Genomic DNA, 14,172 nt, shown 5'->3' with positions numbered 1-14,172 from the left:
AATGATTTATTAAAAGCGCTAGTTTATTTTTATGAGAAAGATTAGGTAACTAGAATTGTATATCATACAATTTTGACTATTATTAAAACAAGTTTTGTTTTTTACACCGTTAATATAATTCAATTTGTTTAAAAGAATAACGTGAAAGTTCGGGCTTTTGAACGCATTTCGATTGACATTTTAAAAACCTTTGACATTATTAAAAATGCGTTCTAAAATAAGAAAATGTAAAATGAATTTATTGAGACGTTTTACTATGTTGTTTGTTATATATGAGCCTTGGATCATAGTCGTTATGTAATATTTTGCTTGATAATTCTAGCCACTGGCTATCAGACATAAAATAGACTTAATATATTTCTATAAATAACTTAAGAGGATAATGTTTTTTGTTTTGTTTAGGAAATCTGACGTCAACTATATCAACTCATTGTTTGGTTTTTGTACGTGGCCACACTGTTTCTGAAATTGTCAATTTGTTGAACGATTGGTCGGTCCTTTCTCGAGCTCTTGTTCCCATTTTTTACGTTTATTTGTATAATATGTGGCTCTTATCGGATACCAGCTGAGAGTATTGAAGATTGTTTAACCCTAGACATTTTGTGAGTATTTTCATGGTGGCTCGGTTGTTGCGTGTCCAATAAATATGTGTCGCACCAATCCTTGTTTACACGTATTCGATATCAATGGTTTCCCGATCTATTTACAAAGGGGTGGATTGTCCTCAATAAATTATGTTTAGGTTTTGCCAGTGAAGTGTTTGTGCGAAATATTACGGTTTTTAGTGTGAATGTCAATCAGAGACGGTACCAGTGGTGGCAGTTATTTGATAAACGGGTTTGTTTTTGTAACCCACTTGTTCGTAATTTGTACAATGTATTGCCGGTTGTGATCTAATCACTAGGCAAAAATTGTATCTAAAAGTTCGATTGATGAAAATACTTAATAAAAATAATGCTACACTTACCATATTGCTTTATGTTATTTTGTACCTAATAATTTGTTTGTGTAAGAATTGTTATAGTAGGTATGCTGGTACGAATCATAGATAAGGACACTGCCCCCAGGCCTGTGCCAGATATATTTAAAAAATAAACAATTTCGTAAACAGAATCTAATGAGAGTTCTGCCTTTTTATCTTTTCAAATCTTTGTTTTCTTCTCCTGTTGAGTTGATGAATTTTATTTTATTGAAAATATTTTTTTAAATCAAATTTAAAATATATATATTCTCACTACTTACTTATTAATCATTTATGATATTTTGTGGTTCTTTAACTAGTTAAGTATACTAGGAAATAGTAAGGTGTTGATAAAAACAAATTGATCACCTACATTAATGTTATCTTAACTTGTTATGAATTAAATATGAATAAGATTTATAATTTGAGGTAAACAACTCAGCAATTAGTAATAATGATTCATTCAAGTGATTGTGAAAGTAATTAATTACATCACAGAGGTACAGGAAGTGGCTTATTAAATATTTTTTTTAATTATTTTTGTTAAATAAATAACTTTAATTGGTTAAAAAAGTATCTTACGAAATCATATTATGTAAATCAAAATGCATCTCTGGAAGCACAATCTTTTAAGATGTAAAGATGTATTTCCTCGTGCGATTATATTTTTTATTTACTTTTAGTACATATTAGATTGTGAGGTGTACAATATACTACTTAAATGTGACTGACATTCCTATTAATAGACTACCCCATTCCTTAAGTAGCAGGTTTGATGTTCAATTGTTTTGTGCTCCCACAGGCGATGTTAAGATGATGCCATTAAAAGACAACCAGGATGTGGCATCATTCCTTGTCACCAAGCACTCGTGGAAGGGCAAGTACAAGCGGGTGTTCTCCATCGGCACCCATGGAATCACCACATACAACCCAGACCGTTTGGAGGTGACCAACAAATGGCTGTATGCCGACGTAGTCACCATAGCGTCGGCAAAACACTCAAACTCGGCTGCCAATCATGACTTCACACTGGTCATGAAAAAGGATAAGAAAGTAGATTCTATGAAGTTTTCGTCAGAACATAAATGCTTGATTCTGACTGAGGCTTTTAAGTACAGGCATGCGTTTGCTGAGAAACCTAAAGATATTTACGTGAGTATATTTTTGTGGATATATAATGAGTTACTAAAAATACCTAGCAAATTATTATTTCTACAGATTTTAAAAAAATACTAAAATAGACATTCCAAATATGTCTTCTTCCATATGAAAATATACATTTTAAACTCTTTCCTGTCACTTGGATTTGACATTAAATTCCAATGTAGAGCACACTAAAATAATTTACTGCAACCAGATCTAACACAGAATCCCCTTTGCAGAGATACCAAGCCTACAAACACCATTGGAGCGGAACACGCCTCCCCATCGTGCTAGAAGTCGGCCCATGTGCGTTGGAACAACTAGACCCCTCCACACACACTCTTCTAGCCAGCTACCCATACTGTGATGTCCAAGGAATACTCCCAGTCCGAGATGTTCCTGGAGGGTTCGTCCTGGCAGTCGGAGGGTACTCCAGACTCCACCTGTTCTCCAATGCCATGGACCATCAGATCATCATCAATAAGATGCTGGAGATGGCCAGTTTAACTCTTAGTATTAGCATCAAAGTGTTATCCACCATGATAACCCTGGATGACTATCATGACCAGAGATTTGGGAAGTATAGGTGAGTGTTATACTGTATTTTTTTCTTCAATTACCCTTCCTGTCATGTAATCATTGAGTTGCTTTTCATAACTTATTCACATGAAATTCAGCTGCACCACGCCCCCTGCTAAAAAACAGTCATAGAGCGAAAATGAACCCTAAGTCTCACAGATAGGGTTACAAATTGCTTGTCTAACCCTGAAACTAATTTGTTAACAAAAAAATTAGGTTTATTTAGGCCTTCTAAAACCCAGTCAATGTATCTGTATCTAATCATCATATTGTACATGTCTGTATGAGTCATAGATATATGACGTTATCACAAGGGCATATCTGCTCAATATAGTAAAACTGCTAGGTAACTAACTTAACTGATGATGCAATTTTACCCCAATATAGTAATGAAATGTTTCCCTTAAATTAGTTGTCCTGTTAATTGGCGCTTTTGTTAATTCACACATTTGATTGTCCGCTCGCGCTGGTTGATGCGACCTTGTGTTTGAACTCATTTATCTAACGCGATACAGCGCATAGACGTATCAAATTCTGTATGATTGGGTCATCTATCGTTAGTAGGTGATATACAACAAATTAATTTTGATACCAGTACTAACGAAATCGGGACGCCTTTGGCCAGTATCAACATTGTCAGCCTTTTAATTGTTCCACTGTAGGCTATCAACCTCTTCTTGTACAGAGAAGGAATGAGTGTTAATCACCATGGCGATATTGGCTATGCCCAGCAGTGGTACAATACCTATAGGTTAGAAAGAAAAAACATGCGACAGTCACTGGGCCTTTGAAACTGCAGTTCAATATAATATTTTCCCCTTTGGTTCCCTACATAGTCATAGACGTTGGTCGACCACGCTTTTATTATTTATTAATTGCCTTTAATCAGTGGACCAATCAATGATATTGTTTCCTGCATGCTAGAGGGAAAATAACTCTTTGATTGGTTATGTAGCATATTAATATTATTGGTATATTTATAGTCCATGTGCATCCTCTACTTTTGCGTTCATATTTCCTATTGGGAAAATAAGATAGGTATTTTCCTAAATAGGTTCGTTTTTATGGAATGCACGGAGTAACGGTATTCATCATCATCATTATTCGGTTCAATCAATCAGTATGTCTTAACAACTTTATTTATATTTTTTGTTAACCAGTTGATCTCAGGAATCTTTATCGCATACCTGTACCAAAATTATAGCCTTGTTAGTCAGGGATTCTCTTGACTTCAAACAGTGAAATCATTTCTCATTTCGGTTTAGTAGTTTCGGGGCCTTATTTTATCTTAACAGCTTTATGTGAAAAACGCTAAAACATTTTCTTACAGTGGGGATCAACACCAGACATCACTGAGCGAGTTCATAGTACACAAGGTGAACCCAGCACGACATATGGAGCCGATGCGACGAACACTCTGTTTATCCGACACTTGTATACTGGAGAGAGATCCACAGACTTATTCTGTAAGTTTAGATGATTAACTTAAAAAGTACATACAGGTGATGATTGATGGTGATAAGGATGGAGAATGATTTTACATAGAAAAGTACAGTAAGAAGTACATGAGGAGGTATATAAGGAAGTTCATAAGGAGGTATATATATAGTACATAAAATAATTCATAGGCTACCACATCATAGGGGTATCTACGTAAGGAAGTATATAAAGGAGATCATATGGGTGATGCAAAAAAAGTACATGAGGAGGTATATAAGGAAATTCATAAGGAGATTCGGAAATAATACATATAGCCTATGTATTATTTCTGTATTATTTATGCACATCATAAGTATCTATACAAGGATAGTATATAGGGAGTTCATATGGGTGGTACATAACGGAATTTGTAAGAGAGTAGGTACATAAGGAAGGAATACGTAAGAGAGTACATGAGGAAGGAATACGTAAGAGAGTACATAAGGAAGGAATACGTAAGAGAGTACATAAGGAAGTATATTCTTTGCACAATGACCGTTTAAACAATAACGGATTATTTTCAGGTGGTTTGTCTACGTCCATTAAGTGACGTGTTCGCTTTAGTAAGAGACACGGAACATCCACAGAAGTTCTCCATCGAGTATCTCAATGGACAGACTCGAACGTACTTGGCTGGAGAGCGGTAAGTTATTAAAATTAAGAATCTCACCCTAAAAATCCTAGCTCTAAAACTGCTTTTTTTTCACATTGCTTCTTTGTGAGTGTCATATTGCATTTGAAAACGACAGAACAGTATAAGGCGTATAAACTGTTATCAGGAAGTCAATACGTTATTGCGATTAATATCTTACAAGCTCTTTGTAAAATGGGGTAGTAATTATCTTTTCCACATTATATTGACCCTGAACGTGTAAATAACATGTTCATGTATCAATGTCGTTATTTTTACCCCCTTAAAGCGCATTTTTTTCCAATATCGTTTATTTTTGCCCCTTTAACGGGCTTTCACATGAAAGCTCCAAAACCTGATGCGCAGTTCCTATAAAAAGAAACAATTTAACTTACTAGTAGTATACGTAGTATTCTTATTACTCTGTAACATCCTTTTAAAGATCTTCAAAATCTACACGTTAACTTTTTTTTTTCTGTCCAGAGATGCATTGTTAGCATCGTTGCTAGATGGAGTCAGGTCGGCAGGGCAGCGCGATGTGCACGTCAGATCGGTTCCGACCCCTCGAGGATACCGACTGGGACCTCTGCATCAGCCTGTCGATGAGGAGACGGAGTCCAACCATTTGAGGTAACTACTATACAATAGTTCTTTTTGATGTTGTACGACAGACAGGTCAGGTTGCTCCTAACTTCAAGGTCTGCCGGGGCTGCGAGATTGTTCGAAAGAGTTACCGCGGCCCTGGTACATAAAAGGTCTACAAAGCTCTCAAACTGAATAACTTTGGCCTTTATTGCAGGTTCTGACGTCATTCAGTTTTGTTAAGACTTTTTAGACGTTTCCCCTTTTTGATTTCGATGGTCAGAACCTATTACATGCACCCAATATGTGCTCATCAATTCAAATTAACTTCCGAATTTAACGATTTTTTGAAGAGGGGAAACCCCTTTTGTCTCACCACTCTTCAATACAAAGTTATATGGCTTCCTAGAACTGATCATGTGTTAGCTTTCAGGAATGTGTATATATTTAATAAGATATTTATTTAACAATTCTTTGTGTATTTTGCACAGTTACACACACACTACATAGACAATAATTTAATGTGTGAGTTTCTTCCAGATTATTCCAGAACCCAGTAGGCATGGGTCGTGCAGAAGTGATAGAGCGGTTCAACTCCAACGTGGGCTACAGCGGACTCATCTACTCCGTCAGCCAAGACGTAAGATTGCTTGACTAGCTGTATAACTGCACTATACATGCATACTTTATACTAATATTTGATTAACTACTCCGATTTCTCCTAATTATTCGTACTTTCATCGGTTAGGATTGAGTTAGTAATGGTAGCTTCGATTTGCCACTTCATATCACTATTTAAAATTAATTAATCGTTTTTTTTTTTCATCAATAAATACTAAGAATGTGCATGTAAAGAATGAAACATTTTCAATGTAAAGTAAATTCATTACAAAAACACGCCCATGATGCGAACGTATTCGATGTTCATCTGTTTTATATTCTAAATCCAATTTAGCAAAATAAAGGTAGACTTATAGAAAAGTTGCGGCTATTTGACTGAATGTTGTTTTGGCAATTTGATATTTCGATCTGCTAGTGGACTGATTTTGGAAATATTTATTATTTTATTTTATACATAGTACTGATATCACGCTACTCATACTCTCATCTACATATCACGCTTCGATTGTTTATTTATTATATAAAACTCCTGGGACATATTAATGTACCTTGTGTGCCTTGTAGGCCCGTCCCCTGTTGTGGCTGTTTCTTACGTGGGATCTTGTAAGTCCCCTGTCAATTTATTATTTTACACCCTTACATTGCTACTCCTTAAATAAACAGTAGAGGGATTCAATGGAAATTCTTTTACTAGACTATTTTCCTATTAGGTTTTTTTTTCTGTTTTTCCTTAGCTTAATGGCCATCGTGGTCTGGGGTAAATCATCCGCATTTACATGTAAATACCATAGATTTTATGCGATGTCTGCACTAACTGTTGGAATGTTGTACATTTTGTTGCATAAAGTTTATATGTTAAGGATTATTTTAAGAGTAAACTCATTTGGGATCAGCGGCACTATTTGTCAGAGTGGGACATAGAACATGAAAATAAATAATTCTTTATAATTTCTGTAATATATTTATTGGATTCGGGAATAATTGGTCAAAAAGGCCATTAAAATTAACCGTCATAACCGTAGTACCCTATTATTCTATTTTAAAAAATCGTGTCCCACGCCTCTCAAATCGTGGCCTAACAAAAACGAAGTGCACTAAAATGTTGCATCGCAGCGACTGTTCGCCGAGAACAAGGAGAAGTTGATCACGGGCGCGTTGACTGCGCTCGTCAGCTCCGCGCCATCCGGCAGCAACTTAACGCCCCGGGAGTTAGAAGCGCAGTTCCACGCGTTGAGACGACTTTGTGCCAGCAAAGTGGGATTCGCAGCGTTTACCGCCTTGCCTGGGTATGTTTTGTTTGGATTTTTATCTTATCTTTTGTCATTTGAAATGATTGGATATGAGTCATTAATACTGTGTGATGTTTATGTTTGTTATTCGATGATAAGAACTTACTTCTTCCTTTATTTTTATCTATCTACATATAGACGGATTCATTAGTCATCTATTTTAATAGATCAAACGATTAGGATATGAACCATTTGACCAAGCTTTGTAAATATTTTTCCAATTTATATCAATAACTATCAATTTAAAAATCTGTATTTTTCTTTCCGCAAGTCCCAATCTTTTCCCAAAAAATATTCAGACAGATCATGCGCACAATGTCGTATTTATCAATAGGTACTCTATTTGTTGTTTTACTTACACGAGATATAAATTTGACATTACTTTTGTGGGGCTAATATCAAAATTAGGTATGTCTGTAGTTACCAAATCTACTGATAAATAAAATATGAGAAACTTAAAATTCCCTCAATCTTCCCCAGTTTCCGCGAATGGATCGGCACGGCGACCGTAGCGGCGCTGCGCCGAGGCTCACCTGCCTGCGCTCACGCCGCTCTAGACGCGGTCTGCGCACTACTGCAGCCCATGCACGCAGAACCGGATCTTAGGCAGGAACAACTGAATAAGGCCAGCATGCTGTCTTCTAGCACATTCTTGGATGGACTGTTGACTATGTGGGCCGATCATGTGGTAAGGATCTAGTGTTTTACCTATATGGTTAGATATAAGAAATATGATAATGAAGCACATGCAGTTTTCAAAATATGGTTCAATTGAAGATTTTGTTCGTATATTATGTTTGGTTACCGAACTTTTGAAAACTGAAGAGAGAAGACTTAGATAGCTTCCTCAAGGATTCGCCACAAACAGCGATTGATAAAGAAAGATGGAAGGCTATTGGCGAGGCCTTTGCTCAGCAGTGGGACAGCATAGGTTAAATAATAAAAAATAACTAAACTTTTCCGCTTGAAGTAGACGAGAAAATTGATTTCATTTTCTCAAAAGTAACTCCTAAAGAAACAATATATATGGGTGTTATGTATTACCTAGACGGCGGGTAGCGGAGCGCTAGTAGTGGCGGCCATGTTGGATTTCCTGACGTTCGCGCTGTGCGTGCCATACAGCGAGACCACAGACGGCAAGCAGTTCGATCAGCTGCTCGAAATGGTGTCCAAGAGGGGACGAGTGCTCTTCAAATTGTTTGAGGTGAGGATCTTGAAATTGTATCTGTAAATAAGTTTTTGTAAACTATGTTGTCCTTTTTTTCCGTAACTTTGAAATGTGTGTGATCCAGAAAGTTCTACGATACATCGATGTCACAAAACTCAAACTCGATCAGTAATCCATCATGTCATCAAGATGATCAAAAACAAATTTTAGTACAAAGGGATTAAGGTCTAAAGGCACAGCTCAACAAATACCTATCCGCAGCCACGCATGTGCTCCACGTGGTTGTCGTGTTATGCTTCTAATTTCAAATGTTATGTTTTGTGCCAGCACCCGTCGCTGGCGATCGTGAAGGGCGCGGGTCTGGTGATGCGCGCGCTGGTGGAGGAGGGCGGCGCCGGCGTGGGCGCGCGCATGCAGGCGCTGGCGCTGGCCGAGGCCGCCCTGCCGCGCCACCTGCTGGCAGCCCTGTACGCCCCGCCCCGCCTGCACCACCGCCACCTGGCGCGCCACCTCGTCGCGCTGTGGCTCGTCGAGCACGCGCCCGCGCACTCGCTGCTGCGCAGGATCATGGTACGTAGCGCCACCTGCCGCCCGCCTGCACCACCGCCACCTGCGCAGGATCATGGTACGGACATGCGAAGCAAGTGGTACAAAGGCATAAAAGAACATAGTGTTTTGAGCATGTCTTTAACTCCATGATACCTAACATGACACATATTTTACCGAACATCACATAATCGCCTTGTGTTCTCCCATCTTTCAACAGACCATTGCCCTCACTAATCTCATTGGTCGCACACACGCAAACGGTGCTCTCTTCTTGCCAGAAATACTTCAAATTTACCACCAGACAATAATAATAAAAAATATCTCCCCTTCTCTCCCCCAGCCATCAGGTCTCCTCGCCTTCCTAGAGTCCACGGAAGCCCCGTCGGCCGCCGCCCTCGCCAGCGAGGCGGAGCCGGAGCGCGACAACCTGTCTCTGGCGCAGGCCAGCGTGAAGCCGCGAGCGCAGCACTGGGAGGCGTTAGAGAGACAGGTCAAATATGTCGAGAAGCATATTGAGGTCAGAAGGAATTACTATGCTTAAAATTATTAGAGATTTGGAATTTAGACTCGTTATACTTGTTATTTGATTGTGCAATCATTGGTTTACATAGATATGTTGTAGTAGGGACATAAATAAAAAGGTGCTTTGTAAATAGGCGTGACGATAGGGTAAAAAAAAACAGTGATTCTAAATAGTCCGTCTTTTAGATCATCAAAAAATATTGGTGAGGTAGAATAGAATAGTATTTATTTCTTAGTATATGGTATGGTATTTTAACAAAACATTAAAAAAATACTAAGATATAAGGCATTAGAGTTTCGGAGTATGTAAAATTTGTCTCTAAAAGTGACATAACACAAAATTAAAACGTGTTGTATCTTCTTTAATTCGATTCTTACAAAATCCCAACAGAACATAACCATTTTTTTGGCATTTTTTTATTATTTTATAATCTCATAGTTTTCAAATGCATATCACGTTGGTAGCACTACGCACAACTAGCCCTCCAGCACTGGGCAGCCCGCCTGGGCCGGCCCGCCGCCGAGCGCCGCGACACCGCGCGCGAGCGGCCCGTCGTGCTGCGCCGCCGCCGCGAGCGAGTCAAGTCTACCGCCAACTGGCCGCTCTTCTACTATCAGTTCCATAAAGATCATGCGCTGCCTAACCTTATATGGAATCATACGGTAAGGGTTAATTATTATGTAGGAAAAGTTTGTATAACATATTGTTTCTTTTGGCATTGGTATCATTGGGTGGGATATTAAAACATAAAAAATGTAATTTTCATGCACATGTGATGGTAAAATATGGAGAACATTTATAAATAAAACACTTTCATTATTAAGTACTCATGTTTTGCATACATTTTGACTTTAAAGTGTACTCCCCGATACCGATAGAGACCATGCATTAAATTGTTCAATTCCTATTAACTAGTCGTTTTATACATGCATTTATTGCAAAGAATTCGAACTTCTTAAAAAATATGTGTTCTAAGTCCATCTTTTACTACAATCTTATTAATTTCCCTCATCTTATGTAACATTTAATCCCTGAACAAGAAATATTCTCCTCTACCAGACCCGCGAAGAACTTCGCAACGCTTTAGAAAACGAACTTCGCGCGTTCACCTCAGACCGCGAAGTAGCTGGTACGACCCTCACTTCATGGAACCATGCAGAACTGGAGGTCCACTACCAATGTCTTCAGAATGAGGTCAAGATCGGAGACTATTATCTGAGGATACTGTTGGAGCAACGGGATAATGATGATAGTCCTATTAGGAAATCGTGAGTGGAATTTTGTAGTTTTGAAAGAGGTTTAATAGGCCAGTTTCAAAAAGAAAATAGTTTATGTGCCTTTGTTGTGTTGTGATTTTTATTAGACTTGTAACACTCTTATTTTATAAGTGTTGCCAGTATGCAGCCAATTTCGAAGTCATAATTATTATTATTAGTTTTTAAATATTTTTCTTTGCCCAACTCAGCCAAAGTTGACATCAAAATTAATAAAATATTGTTTTTCTTTCTGAAGTAAAATCAATCTTAAAAGTTTGTGAAAATTATTTAAAACTTAAAAATATTTTATAGTTTCACATAATTAATGTATTTTTTTTAGCTATTGTGTCTTAGAATAAGCGCCTTTTTCTACCAATGTGAATATTTTTGATGGTGTTTTAACTAATTTCTCTGACCATTAATCAAAAGTATGTTTCAGTTACGAGTTCTTCAACGACCTATACCACCGTTTCCTCTCGACTCCTAAGGTAGAAATGAAGTGTATGTGCTTACAAGCTATGAGCATAGTATACGGAAGATATTTCGAAGACATCGGCCCCTTTGCAGACACCAAGTATATTGTGCAAATGTTAGATAGGGTAAGAATTTGTTTTAATGTTATAAAGCAGTTTTATTTGTTTTCCTTGAGCATAATTTACTTGCAAATTCTACTCAGATTAAAAAAAAAAATTGAATGTTAATTAGCCAGTTTACCATGTAAGATTACATAGGCATTTTATCATGATATGTAAATATTTACCTTGAGACATGGGCAAATTCGAGAGTGTTGAAAAAATAACTTTACAAATTAATATTTTTTTGTTAATAATGGTCTTGTTTTCTTACAGACATGTGATAGAATGGAAAGGGATAGATTAGTACAGTTTCTATCAAAATTAATATTACATAGAAGAAATGTCAGCGATATATTAGAATGGAATGGTATTAGGTGAGTATTAGACATCTTTTTTTCCCAAAAAACCTACTATATTTAGTACAATTTTTTTTGGTGAAAAAGATTTTCTTATTTAAAGTTATTTTCAATGTCTTTTTCCAGGATCCTAGTAGAACTAATGACTCTAGCCCACCTACACACGTCCCGGGCTACAGTGCCGGCGCAGAGCAACGTGATCGAGGGTCCGCAGCAGCAGACCGGCGGCGACAGGGAGTGGTACTACAACGTCGACCAGGGAGACAAGGTGCAGAGGAAGGGCCCGGTCAGCTTCCAGCAGGTAGAATTGTATATACTGATGACACTAGCCACCTACACACGTCCCGGGCTACAGTGCCGGCGCAGAGCAACGTGATCGAGGGTCCGCAGCAGCAGACCGGCGGCGACAGGGAGTGGTACTACAACGTCGACCAGGGAGACAAGGTGCAGAGGAAGGGCCCGGTCAGCTTCCAGCAGGTAGGATTGTATATACTGATGACACTAGCCCACCTACACACGTCCCGGGCTACAGTGCCGGCGCAGAGCAACGTGATCGAGGGTCCGCAGCAGCAGACCGGCGGCGACAGGGAGTGGTACTACAACGTCGACCAGGGAGACAAGGTGCAGAGGAAGGGCCCGGTCAGCTTCCAGCAGGTAGGATTGTATATACTGATGACACTAGCCACCTACACACGTCCCGGGCTACAGTGCCGAGTTGACATAAGCTAGCTAGGTCAGGCAACTTCTTCTAGGTCAAATAAATAGGTACGGGGGCCGTGATCAAAACGCTCAATTACGAGTGAACTAACGAGGCGGTCGGGTTCTTTGAGGCATTTAGTCAACGATTATTTTGTTTTACAAAAAATAGCCGGTTTCTAAAGAAGACGTTTAAGGGCGGAGACAGTAACTTTCTCCGGTCGAGTTAACCCAAAAAAGCGAGACTGAGCCGTCGTCGACAATATAGACAATATAGAATGACAGCTTTTATGTAATAAATAATAACTTGTATGGTAGAGCTTAATGTATATTTTTTATTCCAGCTAAAAGACTTATACAAATCGGGCGAGATAAACAACAAGACGAAGGCCTGGGCCAACAGCATGGAGGGCTGGCGAGCTGTGGGCGGCGTGGCGCAGCTCAAGTGGACGCTGGCGGCGCGGGGGACCGCTGTGCTGGACGAGAGTGCTCTAGCTGCCACCGTGCTGGACCTGCTCATCACTTGCGCTAGATATTATCCCAGCAGGTAACTATACATGAACAACAAGACAACAGCATGGAGGGCTGGCGAGCTGTGGGCGGCGTGGCGCAGCTCAAGTGGACGCTGGCGGCGCGGGGGACCGCTGTGCTGGACGAGAGTGCTCTAGCTGCCACCGTGCTGGACCTGCTCATCACTTGCGCTAGATATTATCCCAGCAGGTAACTATACATGAACAACAAGACAACAGCATGGAGGGCTGGCGAGCTGTGGGCGGCGTGGCGCAGCTCAAGTGGACGCTGGCGGCGCGGGGGACCGCTGTGCTGGACGAGAGTGCTCTAGCTGCCACCGTGCTGGACCTGCTCATCACTTGCGCTAGATATTATCCCAGCAGGTAACTATACATGAACAACAAGACAACAGCATGGAGGGCTGGCGAGCTGTGGGCGGCGTGGCGCAGCTCAAGTGGACGCTGGCGGCGCGGGGGACCGCTGTGCTGGACGAGAGTGCTCTAGCTGCCACCGTGCTGGACCTGCTCATCACTTGCGCTAGATATTATCCCAGCAGGTAACTATACATGAACAACAAGACAACAGCATGGAGGGCTGGCGAGCTGTGGGCGGCGTGGCGCAGCTCAAGTGGACGCTGGCGGCGCGGGGGACCGCTGTGCTGGACGAGAGTGCTCTAGCTGCCACCGTGCTGGACCTGCTCATCACTTGCGCTAGATATTATCCCAGCAGGTGACTGTACATCGTGTTAAAAGGGCATACCTAATAGGAGGTTTCAGAAGAAAAAATGGCACTTGCGCACCGCAAGGAACGTCTTTAATCTATAATTGAAACTCCATCCCTCTTATTTACATAAATATACAAATGAATAAATTATTGTTAAGTCAACCTTTAATTATGTATAGCCACCAATGTATGGATAGAAGTTATAATAAAATGTTTCTTTGCAGAGATGAAGAAGACGCAGTAATAAGGCCACTACCAAAAGTAAAGCGCTTGCTATCAGAGCCAGCGTGTTTGGCACACGTCGTACAATTGTTGCTTACCTTCGACCCCATTCTTGTTGAAAAGGTAAGATTTTAACATGGTAAAGGTAAGATTGTAACTTTAAATATAAATTCAAAACAGTTTTGCTTTGATTACTAATCCAGTATTTTTGATTTAATTTATTGTTATCATTAAACAAGAGTGGGCTCCGTATTGAGCCTTGAGGAACTCCCATCCTTACCAATAACAGAGTGTATCTATTTGCTGTAA

The 14,172-nt window shown here is 39.6% G+C and overlaps 1 protein-coding gene across 1 annotated transcript in view; it reads left to right on the top strand.

Annotated features, from left to right (window-relative positions):
• The first annotated feature begins 443 nt into the window (after positions 1-443).
• The window catches only part of LOC110371223 (dnaJ homolog subfamily C member 13), a 29,890-nt gene continuing 16,161 nt past the window's right edge, over positions 444-14,172 (top strand). Inside the window, exons 1-19 of the mRNA XM_064038329.1 lie at positions 444-602; positions 1,764-2,113; positions 2,344-2,690; positions 4,014-4,149; positions 4,687-4,805; positions 5,277-5,423; positions 5,916-6,015; positions 7,110-7,282; positions 7,766-7,973; positions 8,334-8,489; positions 8,781-9,023; positions 9,343-9,519; positions 9,990-10,187; positions 10,585-10,793; positions 11,221-11,380; positions 11,630-11,730; positions 11,839-12,013; positions 12,753-12,955; positions 13,866-13,986. Coding sequence (XP_063894399.1) covers positions 1,775-2,113; positions 2,344-2,690; positions 4,014-4,149; positions 4,687-4,805; positions 5,277-5,423; positions 5,916-6,015; positions 7,110-7,282; positions 7,766-7,973; positions 8,334-8,489; positions 8,781-9,023; positions 9,343-9,519; positions 9,990-10,187; positions 10,585-10,793; positions 11,221-11,380; positions 11,630-11,730; positions 11,839-12,013; positions 12,753-12,955; positions 13,866-13,986 — 3,312 coding nt within the window. The 5' untranslated portion in view covers positions 444-602; positions 1,764-1,774. The remainder of the gene's footprint in view (positions 603-1,763; positions 2,114-2,343; positions 2,691-4,013; positions 4,150-4,686; positions 4,806-5,276; positions 5,424-5,915; positions 6,016-7,109; positions 7,283-7,765; positions 7,974-8,333; positions 8,490-8,780; positions 9,024-9,342; positions 9,520-9,989; positions 10,188-10,584; positions 10,794-11,220; positions 11,381-11,629; positions 11,731-11,838; positions 12,014-12,752; positions 12,956-13,865; positions 13,987-14,172) is intronic.

Source organism: Helicoverpa armigera, chromosome 15 (assembly GCF_030705265.1).
Source record: "Helicoverpa armigera isolate CAAS_96S chromosome 15, ASM3070526v1, whole genome shotgun sequence".
In the NCBI taxonomy this organism is placed as follows: domain Eukaryota; kingdom Metazoa; phylum Arthropoda; class Insecta; order Lepidoptera; family Noctuidae; genus Helicoverpa; species Helicoverpa armigera.
Note: the sequence above shows the minus strand (reverse complement) of the source record. Positions and strands in the feature narration are given on the sequence as shown.